Source organism: Castanea sativa, chromosome 11, assembly GCF_040712315.1.
Source record: "Castanea sativa cultivar Marrone di Chiusa Pesio chromosome 11, ASM4071231v1".
In the NCBI taxonomy this organism is placed as follows: domain Eukaryota; kingdom Viridiplantae; phylum Streptophyta; class Magnoliopsida; order Fagales; family Fagaceae; genus Castanea; species Castanea sativa.
Window position 1 is genome coordinate 17,959,156 of NC_134023.1, and position 20,490 is coordinate 17,979,645.

The 20,490-nt window shown below is 35.2% G+C and overlaps 1 protein-coding gene and 2 long non-coding RNA genes across 4 annotated transcripts; 2 read left to right on the forward strand and 1 right to left on the reverse strand.

Annotated features, from left to right (window-relative positions):
• Positions 1 to 2,632: 2,632 nt before the first annotated feature.
• LOC142615452 (F-box protein At5g03100-like) lies at positions 2,633 to 7,860 on the forward strand. Of its 2 annotated transcripts, XM_075788192.1 has the most exons (5): positions 2,633 to 3,440; positions 3,705 to 3,761; positions 4,167 to 5,036; positions 5,128 to 5,271; positions 7,377 to 7,860. In XM_075788192.1, exons 2-5 carry the CDS (start codon positions 3,732 to 3,734, stop codon positions 7,674 to 7,676), a joined length of 1,344 nt encoding a protein of 447 aa, XP_075644307.1. In that variant the 5' UTR covers positions 2,633 to 3,440; positions 3,705 to 3,731; the 3' UTR covers positions 7,677 to 7,860. The 2 variants fall into 2 exon arrangements, with proteins under 2 accessions (XP_075644307.1, XP_075644306.1); XM_075788191.1 differs by lacking the exon at positions 2,633 to 3,440 and having other exon boundaries at positions 3,569 to 3,761.
• Positions 7,861 to 10,042: 2,182 nt separating this feature from the next.
• On the reverse strand, positions 10,043 to 11,410 carry LOC142614455 (uncharacterized). The gene is made up of 2 exons (XR_012840453.1): positions 11,027 to 11,410; positions 10,043 to 10,271 (listed from the first exon to the last, which is right to left on the reverse strand). It is a non-coding gene; the product is annotated as an uncharacterized LOC142614455 (long non-coding RNA).
• Positions 11,411 to 18,252: 6,842 nt separating this feature from the next.
• LOC142614616 (uncharacterized) lies at positions 18,253 to 18,903 on the forward strand. The gene is made up of 3 exons (XR_012840483.1): positions 18,253 to 18,411; positions 18,501 to 18,529; positions 18,638 to 18,903. It is a non-coding gene; the product is annotated as an uncharacterized LOC142614616 (long non-coding RNA).
• Positions 18,904 to 20,490: the final 1,587 nt, after the last annotated feature.

A 20,490-nucleotide genomic window follows, 5' to 3' on the forward strand; every position in this document is an offset into this window, starting at 1 on the left:
GGGGTATGTTGGTCCCCGATTTACCTGGACTAACAAAAGGAGTGTGATTGCTCTTGTCCAAGAAAGGATTGACCAGTTCTTTGTCAACCCAAGTTGGTATGCTGCTCACCCGGATGCTAAGGTAACTCACCTTACTAGATGCGTGTTCGACCATTATTCGGTTCTTCTTGTGTCCAACCCAAGTATTGGGATGTTTCTGCCCAGACCTTTTAGGTTTTATAGTGTTTAGCTCTCGGACTGATCCTTCTCGGGAATTGTCATGGATGCTTGGGGTCAAGCTCATCCACTTCGGGAATTTATTGATATGTTTTCCAGGAAAGCTACGGAATGGAATAAAGATCATTTTGGAAATATTTTCAAAAAGAAAAAGAGAGTCATGGCTCATCTTAATGGCATCCAAAAAGCCATAGCCACTTACCCTTCGCACTCTTTGATTGAGCTTGAGAAGGTGCTACTCAAAGAGCTAAATTTCCTGTTAAATCAAGAGGAGGAGCTTTGGGTGCAAAAATATAGAATTAACAGGTTGGTTGAGGGTGACCAAAACACTACTTTCCATCATCTAACTACTATTGTGAGGAGGCGGCGCAATAAAATTTCATGTATTAAGAATGAGATGGGGGAGTGGATTCATAGTGAAGTTGGGACCATGAATTACATTAAAGGAGGATTTGAGAAGTTGTTTACAAATAACTTGGAGTCTTCTCTTCTTCATCCCCCTCGGCCTCCAAATGGCAGGCTGCATTGTCTGATGAAGAAAGGTCCAATTTGGGTGCTATGGTCACGAATGCTAAGATTAAGGATGGGCTTCGAGCGTTGAAGGCTTTTAAAGTTCCTAGTCCAGATGGATTACATGCAAGTTTTTTCCAAAGATTTTGGCTTATTGTGGGGAATTCAATCAAGGCAGAAGTAAAAAAAGCTTTCATGGAGTGTAAAATCCCGGAATACCTCAACCGAACCAATATTGTTTTGATTCCTAAGATAGCTGGCCCTGAGAGTTTGGGAAATTACCGCCCAATTAGTTTATGCAACACTGTGTATAAGATGGTCACCAAGATCTTGGTTGCTAGGATTCGGCCTTATTTAGATAATCTTGTCTCTCCTTTTCAATCTGCTTTTGTTCCAGGTAGGAGAAGTGTTGACAATGTCATTGTAGTTCAAGAGCTCATCCATACTATCAGTAGCAAGAAAGGTAAGGTGGGTTACATGGTGATCAAAGTGGTTTTAGAGAAGGCCTATGATAAGATTGAATGGAGTTTTATTCGGGAAGTGCTCATTAATGCCAACCTTCTCCAAAACTTGGTAAGCCTTATTATGAGTTGTGTATCGTCAGTTTCTACTTCCATTCTTTTTAATGGAGGGAACTTGGAGCCTATTTTTTCCCTCTCATGGAATTAGGCAAGGCGAAATGCGAAGAAAAGTTTTGGACCCCCGTCAAAAGTTCCATTTGTAGAGTTGCCTTTTCACATCTGTTCTTCGCGGATGACTTGGTGCTCTTTGCTAAAGTGGATCATGTCAACTACTCAACAATTAGGGATGTGTTGGATGCCTTTTATGCTCCATCTAGCCAATCCATCAGTGCAAGAAAATCAAGGGTGTACTTTTCCCCAAATGTTGATGTTAATACAAGAGAATCCTTATGTGATATCTTAGGGTTTCACTCCACCCCCACCCTTGGTAGGTACCTTGGTTTTCCCATTAAGCACCGTGGAACCAACAATGAAGATCTCAACTTTATTTTAGATAGGGTTAAGAATAAATTGGCTGGTTGGAAAGCCAATCTTCTTTCCTTAGCAGGAAGGGTTGGTTTGATACAAGCCTCCACTTCCACTAACCCAGTGTATGTCATGTAGTGTAGGGCTCTTCGGAAGAAATTGCTTGATAATATTGATAGGGTCAATCAAAACTTTTTGTAGGGGTCGACGAAAGATGCAAAAAAAATCCATTAGGTGGACTGGCATAAAGTGACTAAATCTAAGGAGGAAGGAGACTTAGGAATTCAATCAGCTAAGGGAAGGAACCAAGCTTTGTTGGCCAAGCTAAATTGGAGATTCCATATGGAAAATGATGCTTTGTGGGTTAAAGTTCTCAATAAAAAATACTGCTCTAGCCGTAGGCTTTGGGCCAAAAATAATGATAGACTCCCTTATTCTAGGACTTGGAAGGTTATGAAAATGGGGGGGTGAAATCTTCAAAAGGGGATTAGGTGGATTCTGGGGAGAAATAGCAACTTGAACGTATGGCATGACAATTGGGTTCCCAATGGTTCCTTAAGAAACCTTATTCAAGGCCCACTCACTGTTGAAGATATATCTCTACAAGTTAAGGATGTTTTTGGCCCACAAGGGTGGGATTGGTCTAAGATATCCATTGAGCTTCCAAATCAGGTCCTTATGGAAATTAACTCCATTCCTTTTTCTATAAGATCTGATTAGAGAGGAGATAGGTTGTTCTAGACAGGTGCTAAGAAAGGCAATTTTGATTTGAAGCATGCTTACTCTATAGCCATGGGTAGTGTTGCGGATGAGAGTTCATTTTCTGGAAGTTAGGTTTGGAAATTAGACATATTGCCTAAAATAAAGATCTTTATTCCTTTACGTCTTAGAGAACCCGAATCCATACTGCATAGATTGGGGGACTATGAGGTAGCTAGATTCACCTGGTGGCGGTTGGGGATCAATGAATCCAGCAACTTTTATGAGGGAAATTTGGGCTCTTGGCTTGAAAAAAATTGCAAGTTTATTGGGAATAGAGGGAGCAATCAACCCCCTTGGAGTATTGTTTTTCCTTTCGCCATTTGGCTTTTATGGAAGCATAGGAATGAGGTGGTTTTTAAAAACCATCATGCGCTGTTTCAGGCCTTCGAATTTCAGCATTGTGGGTTGATGCCGAAGATTGCAGGTAATAGAAAGGTCGTGCGTGTCAGGTGGGAGAAGCCTCAAGCTGGCTGGTTCCACCTTAACACTGATGGATCTACTTCAGCTAGCTATGGCAGAGTAGGATGCGGTAGCCTGATCAGAAATGACCTAGGGGAATGGGTCGGGGGCTTTTCGAGGAGGCTCAACTGCCTGAATAGCTTCATTGCAGAATTGTGGGGCCTTAGAAAGGGTCTTCTGCTATGTATTAACATTCAGCTTGATGCCATGGCTCTTGTTCAGCTCCTTACCAGCTCTTTTGACTCTAATCTCTCTATTTTGCCTCTCCTTGATGATTGTAGGCAAATGACTTCCCAAATAGCCCAAGTCCAGATTGTGCATTGCTATCGGGAAGCTAATTCTTGTGCTAATTGTTTGACTAGAATAGGGGCTGAACAAGAAAGACCTTTGGTTTTCTATCAAGATCCACCTGTGGATCTTTGGGACCTGCTAAGCTCGGATAGATCTGGTTTGTACTTTAATAGGACCATCTCCAAGCCTCCCCTCCCCCTTAGCTTGCTTGTTAATGTTATTTCCTTTCTACCCAAAAAAAAAAAAAAGAATATTGGTAAATGATAAATAAATAAATAAAAAGAAAGAAAACAGCGTCGTTTCGTTTCCTTTTAGTCTCTGTTTCTTTATCTTCTCTTTCTTTCAAGCAAACCTTTCCAAAGAAAAAACAATGTAATGGGTTTTTTTCTCACAAAGGTTTTTTTGGGTTTCCAGCAAAAAATCTCTCCAGCTCTCTGTCATTGAATAACCTTTTTTTTTTTTCCCTGATTTTGTTTGTAGCTCTGTATTCAAACTATATTCATTTAAATGGAGAAGACAGTTCAACCTTCCAATAAGGTATAAATGATATCTTTCAAAGAACTTTCCTTTTTCAAGTTTTTCATTTTAATGTAGAAGTTGTAGAGTTTATTGGGTCTCTTAGGCTCAGTGACCCCTTGTAATCTGTCCACTCTAGTGTGGTATATTAGTTTGAACAAACTGTAATTCTAAAATTGAACCCATTAGCTGAGCATTTGCTTTATTGAAATTTTCTTGTTGAGTTGAACCCATTAGCTGATTGTTTGCTTTATTGAAATTTAAGTTGAACCCATTAGCTGAGTATTTGCTTTATTGAAACTTTCTTGTGTGAGTTGAACCCATTTGCTGATTATTTGCTTTATTAAAATTTAAGTTGAACCCATTAGCTTAGTATTTGCTTTATTGAAATTTTCTTGTGTGTATTTTGTGTTTGAAATGTTTTAGTGCAAGAGGAACCATGTGGGTTTGGAGGATAGGATAAGTCAGTTCCCAGATGAAATACTAGTCTCTATTCTGTCTTTCTTGACTTTTGAAGAAGCAGTCAGAACTAGTGTTCTTTCGCACCGATGGAAACATCTGTGGCCGTTCTTCACTGGTAGTTTGGACTTTGATGATCCGGATACAATGTGGGACATTGCGGATGAAAAGAAACAATTGAAAGTCAAAAGGAATAATTTTGCGAAAAGGGTGAACCGTATTCTAAAATTACATCAAGGCTCAAATATAGACCAGTTCAGAGTTTCTTTTGAGTTTAATAGATATTCTAAACATCGCATTGATGGATGGATTGACTTTGCAATGTCAAAGAGAGTTAAGAGGGTTGAATTGGACTTTACACCAACATGGGTATGCAAGAGTCAAATGCGTTATACATTTCCACATGAACGGTTTACAAAACTCGAAAGTTCTGTTGGAGTATCTTGCATCGAGTCCCTGATGTCCCTCACTCTAATGAACGTACGTGTAACTGGCAAGCTTCTTGAGCACTTGCTATCCAATTGTCCCTTGCTTGAAAGATTACATGTCTCTGATTCTGATGATCTAGTGACTCTGAAGGTTTGTGGTTCATCACTGCGGTTGAAGTACTTACACATAATACGTTGTTTAGAATTTAAGAGTATTGAGATTTTTGCACCAAATCTTGAGTCTTTGAGCCTCGTTGGTAGACAAACCGAGATGCATGTTAATCATGCACCTTGTCTTCTAGATGTATGTATAGGGGGAAGCAAACCTGTGAATTCTGCAATTTGCCCTCTTTCAAGCTACCTTTCTCAGCTACAGAGTTTGATACTTCACATTTGCATTTATCCAAATGTAAGTACTTTAACATACTTTTTCAATCTCTTGCATTTATGTTTATATGGTTTTACACAATGTTCTCTCATTTCTCGATTGTTTAATTCAGGAAAAATTGGAATTCTTAAAATTTCAACCATTAACCAATCTTAGACACCTCAAATGGAGAGTTACTGCATCTGATGGAGAGAGCCTTGTCTATTTAATATCAATGATAGAAGCAGCACCTTTCTTACGGAAATTTACTTTGGAGGTGACCACTCTTACTTCATAGCTTGCCACTTGAGCGTAGTTATAACTTTCATTCTTTAATTTAGGTGATGCTATTTGCATATTTGGCTTATGGTTTTCCATCTTTTTTTTATCCATTGAAAAGATATCTCTTGAACTTGACTTGTCATTTGCCATGAGCATATATATTATTTTTGTGAGTTCTATTAGATTCATCATCTTCACTCTTCAAGGTTTAGCAATTTCTTCCATAAGTGAATTTTCAACTTTCCTACAGCCCCCTAACCTTGCTCTGACATTCTCTCTAATGGTTCCAAATATGGCTTATGTAATTTTCCCTTCATGTAATTTGATAATCATTATTTGTAGTTTGATTGTGATATATAAAACAAGGAAAACATTAGTGAAAGCTTAGTCTCCTAGGACATGCATGTAGAGCAGCAAGTTGATGTGTTTTTAGTGAAACTTTATAATTAAATGAAACCTAGAAATGATTTTTGTATCAGTGGTGATCAGTTTAGTAATGTCACTAGTTCTATTGAATTTTCGGAGTTTTTTTTTAATTTTATTATTATATAAATGATTACAACAACCATTCTAAGTTATCTCTTTGGTATCCAGTGTCCAATGTCATCATTGTGCCTAATTTAATTATCGATATACCTTTTTTAGTGTTTTTTCTTTTTTCTAATTTGTACAACTTAATTTCTTTTGTTTTCTAGCATGATTTAAATGCACAAAGCCATTACTTCTATATTTACAAGCCTCAAAAATTGAGTTGTGAAGCATTCTAGGCTTGCTTAAAGCCCAAAGCGCCAAAGGGAAAGTGCTTCTTAAGTGCTCGTTTGACTATGCGGTTTCTAGCTGCACTTTTTCAAAGTGTAACTTTTGAACTTTTTTTTTCCTAGATATAGTTTTTTAAAACAAGCCCATTTTCAGAAAGCTCGGGGGAAAATTTTTTAGCAAACTGGCTTACTAGTGAGCCTTCATATTAAGTGCACCTAATGCAAATTGGCTTGCTTTTTTCTGACATTGCAAGGCATAAATCAATTCCTAAACTTATATGCTCAACTTAGCAAGTGGTTAAAACCTAAAGGCTAAAACGCTACCCAAAACCCACATACCTGTTTGTCTAAAAGTCACTAAAAGGGTGATATTTTATTTCCGGGTATATTTTGATTTATTCATGTCTTTTGTTTTTATTATTACTATCATGGTTGTGAATCAAACACAGGGAATGTATTAGTTTATTATTTTTTAAATTATGATGTAGAAATATTAAAAATTGAAGTTGCCTATACATAGGATATGAAACTCTTAACCAACAAGTTTTGTGAAATTTTATATTGATGTAATCTTTTGAGATAGTTGATTTGAAATATTACATTTTTTTTTTATACATCAAAAAAAGCTTACATGACTTAGGAGTTAGGACACATGTAAGCTTCATAAGGTGCTACCTAACACAGTTTGAAGGAATTTCTCCAAAGTGGGTAACAGCCAAACTTTGTCCTTTGTCTATTCAGATTTTTGATAATTTTTTGATGCATTATGAGTCTTATGACTCCTAAAGCCTGCTATTTTCTTACAAGACTTCTGAGTCAATGTTGACTGACTTTTTACTTGGCTTGACTTGTATCTTTATTTTACTTAGTAAAAGTTTGAGTTTTGAATCACTCACTTCTCTCTCCCTCTCTCTCATGCGCTGACACACACACACTTGGGAACTATACTAAAATGTTGTGTTGTACATGCAAAACCCTTGTAATATATGAGATGTAGCAATTCATAGTGGGTGGATAAAGGTGGGGTGGGGTAGGTCTTAGTTCAAATATTATCTTCATTATTTTATGTTAGTTCAACTCAATTAAGGAGGATTCACAATTAGTTTGATGTATTTTATGTGAACGATTTTATCACTTCCAAAATGACATACGGAGTGTACTTGTTGCAGCAAGTCATAGTTTCTAGTGCTGTAATCATATAGCTAACTTTTTTAATCGGGATCAAGAAGCATACTTGTCTAAAGTTCTTTACCAGTAAATTTGGTTTATATTTATAAAAGTTAGTTTATCTTGCAACTTGCCATGCACAATATGATTCTTATTTTCTTTTCCTTAATTGCAGTTGTTATGGAGTAAACCCCTGATAGAAAGAGAATTTAGGAAGGTGATGAAATATCCAAATGAGCACCTCAAGGAGGTGGAAATAATGGGGTTTGCGGGGCGTGCAATAGACATGGAGCTTACCGTTTACTTACTTGAAAGTGCCATCAAACTTGAGAAGATTGTTATTAATCCTCGATCTCCGGCTCTTGTGGGAACCCCTTGGGAGTTTGAGACGACTGAGAAAAATGAAGGAGCTATAGAATGTGCCAACCAACTCAAGAAAAATCTACCTCAAGGAGCTGAATTACTTATACTTTAATCATTGCCATTAATATTAGCTTAAGCGGTGTTGTTTGCTAGGTACCAGTTGATATATATAGAGAGGGAGACTACAAATTAATTGTTAAAATGTGATGATTGTCTTTTTAATGTTTATATTGTAACTACTTAATGATGGGCAATATGAATTGCAATAGCTAATGCTGACAGCCTCCATTTTAATTTAACATTGCGTTTTTTATTTTTTACTTGGAACCGTTATTTAACCTTCCAAATTGAAGTCAATTACTAATTTAGATTGTATACATTTAGCTTGTAGTATAGCAAAACAATTAATAGACCATCTATGATCTCTATATTATATATATCAAAACATATGTGCCAAAAATTATCAGACGATGAAATCTTGGGGCCCCACTGAAGGTGTAGTCTATTGGGAAAGCCGGGAATAACAACAGCAATAATTGTTGTGTCATTAAGCGATGGCTTGAATTGATTGGCAAAGAGAAGGGGGCGGAATTGGAGCAGAGGTGGAGATCGCTCTTATTTGGTAATTAACTCAAGAGAAATGGGATAAAGTTGATCCTACATATGCAGCGAGTTGTTCTAAGAACACAACAACTAAACCGAGACCCATCACAACTTTTGTCAAGAATGTTGTGGCTTTTTGTAATGTACCTAGACTTTCTCATATCTGACTACAATGTAATTGCTCATACTTGTTACCTATTTACTCTTGTTTGTGGCAATTTGATAAAGTGGCTCCTTTGTAGCTAGTTTGACATGGTGTTAATTTTTCATGAATTGTGGGTGTGGAGTTCGCGAGGTAAAATTTTATTTTTGAAAACTTATCTTACTAGAATTTATTTCAAAGATTTGATAGTGTCCAGCATGCCATGTCATTTTAAATAACATAAATAACATTACACTAGATACACAATATTAATCAAAACCATGAAATGAATCCACTAAAATAGAAGATGATCCTAATCTGGTCCAATCACTAGAAATATGTACATTATCATGGACATCCGAGCCTCTCTTCCAAGCTTTGTTAATGAGCTGCCCAGAAAATTCCTATTGATGCTAACTTTGTAACCCCTAACTTTGCAAGTAGGCTTGTTAACACCTCTTGGTTCTTTTTGCTGACTCCTAGTGGTGTGTTCTTCTCTTTTACATTCGCTTGCCAAAAACAAAATGTCAATTTTGCAAGTAGGAGTAACTTGAACTGTGTCAACATCCTGGTTCTCATTCCTGAATCCTAAGGACTATGACAATCCTTTGAAGGATATATGCTTCTCACTTTCATCTTAGGTGTATAAGCCATATTTTCAACTAAAACCCTTCATTTTCTAAGGAGACATTGCAAAGCAGAAGGAGAACTCTACTATTATTGCAGCTTGGCAGCATATCTCTCTTCTAGGCAACAAAATACACACTAATTTGCTTCACGCAATTAATGGATTACTCATGACCTGAGCACTAGAGCACCAGAGACTAGGACAATAAACTGTTACAAACTCAATGTTTTATCCCACAGAGAAGCTGAAAATTTTTTGACCTGGACAAAGAAACAGAAACAAGGACAACAGTGACAACAACAACAACAACAAAAAGGCAACTGCCAGCACAATGAGATTAGAAGACAATTTATATACTAATACTGATTATTGATGGTTGATGCACCTTGTCGCTGAGACATTGCAAACTTTTATAATCATAATTGAGTAATCAAGGTCAACAAAAGCAAGGCAAAATGTGAAACCTAAGAATGAGAAGTTATCTATACAAGTCCTCTATTCAGGGCACTGCAGCCACTGCTTATGATGTAGGTGAGCAAAATCAGCCTAATTGGGGATTCAAAGCAGTTAGTGGTCAGTGGCAGTGGTATCATTAAGATTCTAACCAAAATTATTGTGGGATATAATTGAAAACGATAGATCAAAAACATAGGATATTAATAGGGCTAGAATAAACCATATTGGAAAAAGGGAAAGCCGGACATATTTTATAAGAGGAAAAGATGATTTACACTCAATTGCAAAGTTGCAATACTTGACCAGTCCTTTTCCTATAAGCATAGCCGCTATCTGGCCAGTCATAGTCGAAATTTCTAAAGCCATCATTCATGCAGAAGGCATGACAAGCCTCCATATTCTTTCCAGATGCATAGACAGCTAAAAGACAGGCCACCAATAGAGATCACTTCATAAGCAGTAAAGAGTTCTCAACTCCTCAATAGTTCCCAATATTCTCTCATATGCAACTTTCAACAGAACCAGCAATAGCACTCCCAGCATAGAAAGAACTAGTCAGCCTTGTTTTCACTGTTTATAAGATCCAATACCCAACAAATCCCAGATAAAGCATTGAAAAACTCCATGTAAAACTTCATAAACTTTTGACCAAACAATTAATGTGCAAATCGCATAACCTAAATTTAAGAATGAAAATAATAACTACGCTCAAACAAAATAACAACAGTAAAGCAGTAGACAAATAGCTAACATCCATAGTTTACTTAAAATAGCTAAGATATCTCCAGATCATTGAACATCAGTATTACAAGCTAAAGTAATTACAAAAGAGCTTCCATTTCCAAACTCCAAGTGAAAGTTGCTCCAATATTTTACACCTACAGCACCAAGGGGGAAAAATCAATAATAAACTAGTCATTTAACAGAAGTCAAATTTCTAAGATCTAAAAGACAAAGTACTAAAACTCAACAAATAATAAATGACTCATATAAAACCATACAAAAAAACTAAAATCAGAATTTTAAGCCACCTAACCAAACCAATATGAGAATTATCAACACAAGCACCACATTAGACATGACAAACTTCTAATGGCTAAATGTGCCGACAACATGAAATGGCATCAACTTAATCCAAGTTCTATAAATCCGTAAAGACAACATGAATGATATTTTTAGAATTATGTGATCAAATGATTAAATCCACTATCTAAGATAATCAATAATTTAACATGGTATCAAAGTGAGAGGTCCAAATTCAATCTTTGTCACCTCCATTCTACCTCCTATTTAGAATACCACGTGTTGAGCCCCACCCATTAAAAAGGAATTTGAGTCCACATGAGGGGTAGAGTTAAATCTACATGATTAAATGATCAAATCCACCATAATTAACATATAGCTCACTATTCTAAGTAGAGAATGCCAAGGATCCACAATAACATTTTAGATCTCTATCCTAAACAAGGCACATAAGCATATGAACAAGTACACCATTTTCTACAGAAACACAACACCAAGAACAGTTACACATTGGTCTCCATAACAACATTGCCATTGGGAAAAACTCAGTTACTTAAAAACCCAACAAAATGACAACATTTATATCACAGTATTAACTTCAAAACCATACTTTTTTCTTTTTTCTATTTCAGTTACTGAGTTTGAGCATGTATGCTTTAGCGACCTCCAATAATTCTCTCCTCTCAGCCATGGAAAGACCCTGGTGGAGGAGCTCCACAGAACCCTTAAATTCGTACTCCTCATGGAGCTTTGAGAGTGCCTTGGCTTCCTGCATGTTGGTAATAGGCAAAACAAGTTCAAGCTTCAATGTCTCTGCCATCTCAGCAGCTGCGGCTTCAGCTTGCGCCGTTTAGGCTTCTTGGTCCATAAGTTCCTGATGAATAGCCCGAAAATCTGCCAAGAACGCACTGTGGGGCTTCACTTCCTCTGGATTCTCCATTTCCTTTGGATTTTCCGCCATTTGTAAGTAGGAAGAGAAAATGGTGCCTCTTTGTGTTTTTTTAAGGAGTTTCTACTTTCTAGTGCGTCTAATCGAAAACACCTAGCCTTTTGACGTTCGTTCCACCTCGGTCTATTTTTTTTAATTCGGTTCACTTCGTTCTTATTCGGTCCATTCTTTTCAATTCGGTCCATTTTGGCTCAAATCCGTCCATTTCAGTGCATTTGGGTCCTATTCAATCTATTTCAGTATAATTCAATTCATATATTTGGGTTGAAATTACATATTTTAAATCTAAATTTATTAAAAAAAAAATTATATAGATCCCAAACTCGTTTCAAATTCTACTAAATTTTAGCAATTTAATATCAAATTTGTTCCACATATTTAATGAATCCAAACTCATTTCAAACTCATCTATTTATTTTTTTTATTTTACTTAAAAAGAGACAACTTAACATTACTTAGAGCACTAGCATAAGGATTTCTATAAAAAAAATGCTATTTTGACAAATTAAAAAGTAATTTTATCTATTTTAACACATCATTTTACAATACACCATATACTAGATCTTCTATTCTCTAACCACTTTATTTAAATATTCGTTTTAATTATTTTTTTTATTCTTTCTTTTTTGTTCAGAGAGAGAGAGAGAGAGAGAGAGAAAGAGAGAGAGAGTAATGTAATAATGCAGCGTGACAGAAGAGAGAGAAAAGTGTGAATGAAAAATTGCTAAAATAAAAATAGCACATTTGGCCATACAGTGTGCTAAGGTCTAAAAAGAGATCATGATAAAAGACCCAAAGAAATGGCACATTGGGTCAATCCATGGGAAGTAAAAAAAAAAAATTGAAAAAAAAAAAAAGAGATGGGGCTTACAAAAGAAAAAAGGATGATGGACCTGAGGCCCAAGCTCCATGAAAAGGCAAGGAGTCCATAAAACAAAGAGAGAAAGGAAAGAAGTCAGCCTGCCAAAAGGAAAAAAAAAAGTCCAGAAGAAAAGGGTTGAGCCAGGATACTGGAGACTACCTAGGACCTCTGGGTGTGCAGCACGGCCAAGGTGGGATTAAGACGGCTCAAAGGAGGGTTGAAAGGCACCAGGAACGAAAGGGAGATGGGTCCTTCTCTAGCACTCAACGATGTAGCACAGAGTTAGGGGACTTGGAGAGCAACAACTCAAGAGCAAGAGGCCGGTACCTCGGGAAACCCAGAGTAAAAAGACCCACGAAAGGAAATAGTTGGAGAAACCTTCGATTTGGCAAAGAAGGACTTGGCTTACCGGGAAAAATGACAAAAGGAGAGGGGCGGCTAAAAGGGGGCTAAGCCTGAAAAGAGAAGACAGAGAAAAACTTAGAGGGAGTAAAGTTAAAGGTCAGCTCCCCAAAAGGCACCTCAGAATGGAAGGTCAGCAAGGCACTTTCGAAGGAAAAAAACACCAAAAGAAGAGAATTATGGGAAACAAGGAAAGAATCAGTTGTCAGAAGAACTAGGACAAACAGAGGCTCTGGTACCCATGAAGCCAAAGGGGAAGAATCAATGGTACCCCAGAACCCTAAAGTGACACTATAAAAGGGAGAAGCAGCCAACGTTGGAAGGCATTCAGCAATATGGAAATCATATAGAATCATTGAGAACAAGCTCTGTAAAACTCAAAGAAAACAGGGAAATACCTCTCGTTCTCCCGGAAACAGCCACTACAGTACATACTTGAATTCAAAAGGATTCAAATTTTGCAAATCTTAGAGGCTCAGAGAGTCACCTAAGTCTGTAATTTTTGAGCTTATTTGAACCTTGTATTATGTCTTAGTAAGTTCATTGTAATCCATAAATTAAGAAAACTAATGAAGTATTTCCTATTGATTTAAGGATCCTAAACAATTATTTTTGTGTTTTCTTTATTACATCTGTCTTCCTTTGTTGTTTTCTTGTTGATCAATACATATATTATCACTTGCTAGTGTATACGTATTGTAGGAGTCTTGCCTTGTGCACCACTTGGTCTGTAAACAGCCTATTTAGCTGCGGAAAACCAAGCATTGTCCCTTCAAATTACAATTAGAGAGTCTGGAGTCCTTATTTAAACTTGGGCCTAGATATTGTCCGAAAAAAGACTCTCACACAGTGCTATTGTTATAATTTTACTCTTAACAAATACTTTCAAATTTATTTGACATTTGACACATCTCATGAGGTATGGTTTTTGGCATTTTGTGTGTCAAATGCTAAAAATTTTGCATTTGGTTTAAATATTACTAATGCTCTAAAGTACTATTACATCACATTCAAACCTTAGAGCCACTGTATTTAGTCTTTAGGCATGGCAAATATCGAGTAATATTAATCTATAAATATTTGTCGAACATTCTATGATTATGTCTACTACTTATATTAGCATTTGTAATATTTAACCATCTAATAATAATAAAGCAAAAATACAGAGCTCACTCTCTAAGTTTCACCGGAATTCATTTTAGGATTTTAACTTTACTTTTATTCAATTAAATTCTCTAAGTTTCAAATATATTCAATTTATGTCTTCGATCAGTTGCTATTGGATAATTGATGTCAGTGAACATTATTTTTTTGGTTTTTTTAATTAAAAAATATGAAAAAATAATAATAATAATTTTTTTAAAAAAAAAAAACACATATAAGAAAAAATAAAAATAAAAAATTGCCTTAAGCTGTTACACAGATTCAAGAACATTGATTCACAATTTTTCAATTCAATTCAACGGGCTCCAACATCACTGCTTTAAGGTCAGTTTGAGTCAAGCCCACTGTTGAAGGATTAATCCAAGGCTCAAACCCCTAACCCAACACAAATACTTCAAGCTTAAACATCCTAGCCCAATCCGGTTAGATCTCAATTACCCCCCACAAACAATTGAGTCAACAAACCAATATTCTAACCATTTGTTTACCTAGAGACATCCCTAGCTAGATCATTATCAAGCCCCTCATTTAACTTGACTCATAGCCTATTCCCTAATCCTCGTAACAGTTTGGATCCAATCCCATTTCCTAGTCCACCATATAATCCATACCCAATTACATGAGATATCCACTCTTAAAGTCTACCAAGCATGAACCCATGATTGAACTGCCTTATGGAATCTGTGGTTGCCATTCAAATCCAATTGAGGAAGACATCCATTTCATAATCCAACCTCCCAACAACAAAGACCCACAAATCATGGTTATGGCTCTCATACTATTTCTGAAAAGCATGAGGAGTGTCAAGGCACCAAAGGGAATGACAAACTTAAGAGCAAGGAAAAGAAGAGCAAAGAGAAGAAGCAATCTGGTAGTTAAACGATAGATTCAGCTAAGAGCAATAGATGGCATAAACGACAAGTAGTTTTTCTTTGTATATAAAAGTTAAGCATGTAATTTACACGTGTAGTAGTTGGTTAGTTTGTTATTATTGGAGGGACAGTTAGTTAGTTAGTTTTGGTCCCTCTGTGCCCATATATGTTAGTATAGTAGTTTGTACATTCAATTTATTCAATACAATCTTTTCTTCTAGAATTTTCTCTGTTTCTCAATAAAGAGGAAGTCAACCCTAATCCTTGCCAATCTCTATATGACATTAAAAAGAAGCTAATAGAAAGAATGGAGAATATTAAACAAATGGTGAAAAGGCCCAAAGATTTAATAAGGATTTAGACCAACAAAGTCTATCCCTATTCTCAAATGCTCGTGTGCTCCAAACTCCAATGCTCAAAATACATTTTCTGTATAAGTTTGACAGAAGGGATTGTCAAACAACCCATTTGAAGATGTATGTGAGAGCTCTTCAGCCACTAGGGCCCAATGAAGAGTTGTTAGGCAATATCACCATAATACTGAGGTTAATATTACTCGAAGGGGCCTAGAGGCTACTAAACCACATACAAAGGAGACCTTTTCAGCTTTCATTAGTAGATGGAGAGCAAAGGCTGCCCAAATGACTATAAGACCTAATGGAGAAAAACAAATTCTGATGATTGTAAATAATCTTCTACCCAATTATCAAGCATATATTTGCCCATTACTTTGCCTCACTTTAAAGCATTACTCGCAGTTAGCACACAAGTGGAGAATGTCATCAGCAATGATATACTAAATAATGAAGAAGCTCTTAAATTCTAAAGGTTCCAACGAGAAGTCTCCTGAAGTATTCAACATCAACAAATTACTACAACCATACGAGATCATTTAATCTAGTTCACCGAGGATTTCCATGAGCTTTATATGCCTCAAAGAAAGGTCTTTCAGAAACTTAAGGATTAAGACTTGAAAATGTGGGCTAAATTGACCGAAGTGGACTGAATGGACAAAATGGGATATAATTTGATCAATTTGGACCGAATGGATCAAAGTAGACTATAGTGGATGGAATGGACCAAATTGGACCTAAATAGACAGAAATGCTACCCTGATGTGGCTAAACAAGAGTATAACAACAATAAATGTCATGTTTCAACTTTATATATATATAACTCTAAAAAATCTACCTCACAGTTGTATAAAGTCTAGTATAACAAGCCTTTATATGTTACCAAAATAGTGTTTAGTAAAACACAACCTACTTCAAATAAAACGCTCAAGAAAACACTAATTTTTTGATCAATCAACAGTCAATCAAGATTATAGAATCTTCTTCTATCTTATTATTTTGAGATGCTATTCTCGATCAATCGAGAGTGTGTCGAGCCTCGATCAAAGGTTAGTAGAGATTACAAAAATTGTCTTCTCTTAAGCTGAATCTTGAACACTTAATCTTGTACTTGATATTTAACATGACAACGCAAACAGTATTTTCACATCATGGAATTTTCCACCACTAAAACCTAACATTAACTTTTGAAGATTTGAGGACAAGAAATTAGGAATACATCTACATAGAGCTTGCTAAGCAATATTGCTATAATACTATGGTTACAATATTACTCAAAGGGGCCTAAAGACTACCGAACAAGATACACATGAGACATTTTTAGCTTTCATTAGTAGATGGAGGGCAGACTACCCAAATGACTGTAAGAACTAGTGAAAAAGAACAAATTTAGATGATTATAAAGAATCTTCTGCCCAGCTATCACAATCATCTATTTTCCCATTATTGTCCAAACTTCAAAAAAATTAATAGCAGTGGGCATGCAAGTGGAGGATTCCATCAACAGTGGTATGCTTAAAAATAAAGAAGCTCCTAAATCCAAAAGGTTGCAAACTAGTGGTTCCAATAGCAAGTTCCTTGAAGTTTCCAATATCAGCAAACCACCGCCATATAAGAGCACTTATAATCTGGTTCACGGAGAAGATCCTAGTTTTCTGTGTCTCTCTCTTTAGCTTTTTGAGTATCATGTACATATTAAAGTTGTCTGAATTCATAAGTTGGGCTGGTAGGTTTGTGTTTATTTGATGCAGGACCATGGTTTTGTATGATATATTTCTTAGTTTCGAAAAATGCCGCCCAAGAGCCTTCCTGCTCCATGCGACTCAATTCTTGGTTTTGTACATTTTGATCTTCAGTCAATCAGTTAACTTCCAACTTTTGGCAGCCTTTTAGATCTTCGTTTTGTGCATTGTTGTTACTGTTGGAAATTTACTGAAGACTTCTTTCCAATGAAATCAAGTTTGCATGATTTGAACTTCTGTGCAATTGACTTTCAGAAGCAGGCAATCTTCCCACTTTCAGCCATTTGGATCGTGACCTTCCCAATCCCGGTTTTGCTCAAATTAGGTGTCTTTGGAAATCTTGCAATTTCAATTTTTTTTACCTTATCTATTTTGTTTCTTTTGGCTTCCTATTTGATTAGTTACAAGCACATGAAAGTGGTACCTTAAACCATTTTCAAGAAAAAAAAATCCCACTTTCTACTTCTTTGTGAGTTCAAGCATATATTGTGAAATTTCATAACCGACCCCTCAAATTAAAGCTTGTGCAATACTCTCCCCAACATCTTCTCATTTGCCCAAATCCAACAATGTTTGATCCTAATTTGACCATGGTCAAACTAAGGTCAAACTTATCTAACACTAGTTTAAAATAATGTAGTATTGGCTAAATTACCCACTTGTTTTTAAGATGTCTTGCTCGATTTAAAGCTAATTTTGATGCATGAATAATCAAAATAAATGGAATTTCACCCTTTGCAAGATAAACTCATATTTACTTTGATCAGATGGTCTAGTATTTAAATAAACTAGATCAAAGTTAATATTTTTTAGTACTTTTATGAAATTTTTTTATTTTATATCTATCCAGTGTGAAATTTTTTGATTACCTTGATCTCAAGAGTCTTATAATTTAATTGATGCCTAAAGATATTTTAAATAAGACGTGCTTATCAAAGTGTTTGTCCAACTTGATTTCTACCAACTTTGAGTACCATTAAAGGTAAAACAATAATTTTTGAGGTACTAATGTTGCATTTGAATCAATAATTAAAGGACAATATATTGTAGAGTCTGTCTACTCTAAATAACATTCATTTTGACTAGCATTAGCTTTACTCTTAAAGGTGCTGTTGGCCAATTGCCGCATAAGACTATTATGGGAAAAAAATAAAAGTAAAAAAGATTTTATGAGAAATAATGCCCATATATGTATATGCTGATGTACTTGACTTCTCAAAAGTCCCTTAAATACTGTTAACAAAATGATGCTTCACCCTCCTCTCCATCACATGTTACTTGAGATTGATAGTGAAGCAGCTGAGATAAAGCATACAATCAATGGCAATAATTATTACCACAACTAAAACTATGTTTTTGTGTCAAATATAGACCAGGCTTGTGTAACTCTTCCCTCACTAAGACACTGTCCATTTGTTGTCTTGAAACCCATGTCACTTGGACCCTTCTCTGTTCCTCTCTATTGAGACTCTCACTCTCTCTCTATTTTTCTTTTTTTTAATTCCGACATCAGTACTATAATCTATAACCCTTGATCAGACATGAATGTTTTCCTTCCTCATGGTACAAAATATGAATTTCATTGTATCTTTTCTCATCATACTTCTAGTCTCCCTTCCTCATTCAGACTTTGCCATGAGAAAACTTGAAGGTAATCTCTCTCTCTCTCTCTCTCTCTCTCTCTCTCTCATTGTGTCTCTTTGTATTTTTCTCTGGTTACTAACTGTGTATCATCTTTAGATGCTGAACTTAACAAAGTGAGAGAATCGGTAAGCATCAATGGTCTTTCTTTCCTTTTTTTTCCATTTTATATTCTAATTTGTTTTCTATATGATCAATGTCTCTATCTTATTCTCTTCTTCCTTTACTTTTTTCAGTCAATATTTCTTGAAGATGATCATGTCAAAAGGAAAGTGTTGCATGAAGTGCACTCAGGAACCAATCCTATCAGTAATTCCCTTCCACAGCAAAGGTGGAAACCGAAGTTAAGAGGCAGTTCACAACTCTTACGTAGTCCATAAATCTTTCTCTTTCTTTTAATTTCTTATATATAAAAAGCTTGATAGCTGGAATTATAGGATTACAAATGATTAGTTGTTTGCCAATAAAATGCTATGTCAGTGTGATGATTATTATACTCCCCTTTATTCTTGAATGGTCAGAATTATCCTCATCATTTTTTCCATTATAATCATTTATAATTATTTACATGCACAAAAATAGTGAATGTAATCATTTTATAGCTTTTTCTTTTCTTTTTTGGAGAATCCTTTCTGGCTATACAAGTCAATAATTGACCTTGGTTGGTTTAATTTAATTTGAATATTAGGAGATTGCAAACAGTTTTTGGTGTTCTTCGTTTGGTATGAAATTATTACAATTTGACCTTGGTTGGTTTAAATATTGGTGGTTTTTCCATTATCTTTTCAGGCTATACAAGTCAATAATTGACTTTGAGGTAGCATTTGGATGGCCGAATTTCTTAGTATCTCATATTATATCTATCTTATACATTAATATTTTTATTCTTTTTCTTTTTCTTTTTCTTTTTTAAAATTAAACGTTATATAAAATTACTATAATTCAGAATATAAGAATAAGAACGACTTCATCTGGATATGTAAATAAAGTGATTGAACTCATGAAATGTCATTTATCATGAAATGTCATTTATAATTCAATAAATTATAAAGTGGTACTCCTTTTATCAAAAACAAAAATCATATTCAATAAAAAGCTTGGAGAAATTTTGATATAAATGAAACTATAAGGATTTTTTTTTTGAGAAGAATATAAGGATCATTTTGTTTGTGAGATAATTGGGGAAAAAAATAATATCCTTGACAGCTTGAATTAATTACGGAAAAGGAAATAATAAAATTATAGGGATATAGACCATTCGTTGTATAGCATCTAGAACACATCCCATCCAATGATCTTATCATTTCTTTTTCTTTTTTCGAGAATCATGATCTTATCATTTCAGCAAGTGTACGTTCATTCACACACATTACAATTTGCATGTTCACTCCTCATGGTAAAATGTATCACGCTACATTTGACAATGCTTTTAATAATACTTTTTCGGACAAATTACAATTTAGCCGCATGTAATTTGGTCAAAATTTAAATTATTTATTTATGATTTGAAATTTAACGTTTTACCCACCTGAGATTACTTCATTTAGATTTCTATAACTCACATTTGTTAAAAACAGAATTAAATATATAATTTTGCTCCACTTTTATATTTCATTCCTCTAAAAACACAAAAAACATAAAAATACAAGATCTAAAATTATCTATCTGAACACTTGCATCATGGAATTTCAAACTACGTGTAGACAATTTAAATTTTGGTCAAACCTCAGGTACGTAAAATGTTAAATTTTAAACCACAGGTAGGCAACTTAAATTTTAATTAAACCACTCGTTGTAATTTACCCTACTTTTTCAAAACAACTTTTTACTTTCTTCTTTCATAATTACTCTAAACTGTTTATCAGAAAAGCTTTTCTAAAATTTCTCCTATAAGCAATTAATGCAAATGCCGCGTAGCTAGAGATGATGATGGTGCAATCAATATGGTTATAGTAGTGGAGATGATGGGCATGCATTAATCCACAGCAATTAAAAGCAAATTGTAATAAGTAGAAGGGAAAATAAAGAATGGGTAGAAGCAGTGTTGTTGGAGAAAGAGTTGTTGATTAGGTTGTGAAAATGCTAGCAG

Excerpts from the sequence above, each read along its gene's own strand:
- LOC142615452 (XM_075788192.1), top strand. The coding sequence starts at position 3,732 with ATGGAGAAGACAGTTCAACCTTCCAATAAG. Across the intron at positions 3,762-4,166 it reads CAGTTCAACCTTCCAATAAG|TGCAAGAGGAACCATGTGGG; the intron begins GTATAAATGATA and ends GAAATGTTTTAG. Across the intron at positions 5,272-7,376 it reads TACGGAAATTTACTTTGGAG|TTGTTATGGAGTAAACCCCT; the intron begins GTGACCACTCTT and ends CCTTAATTGCAG.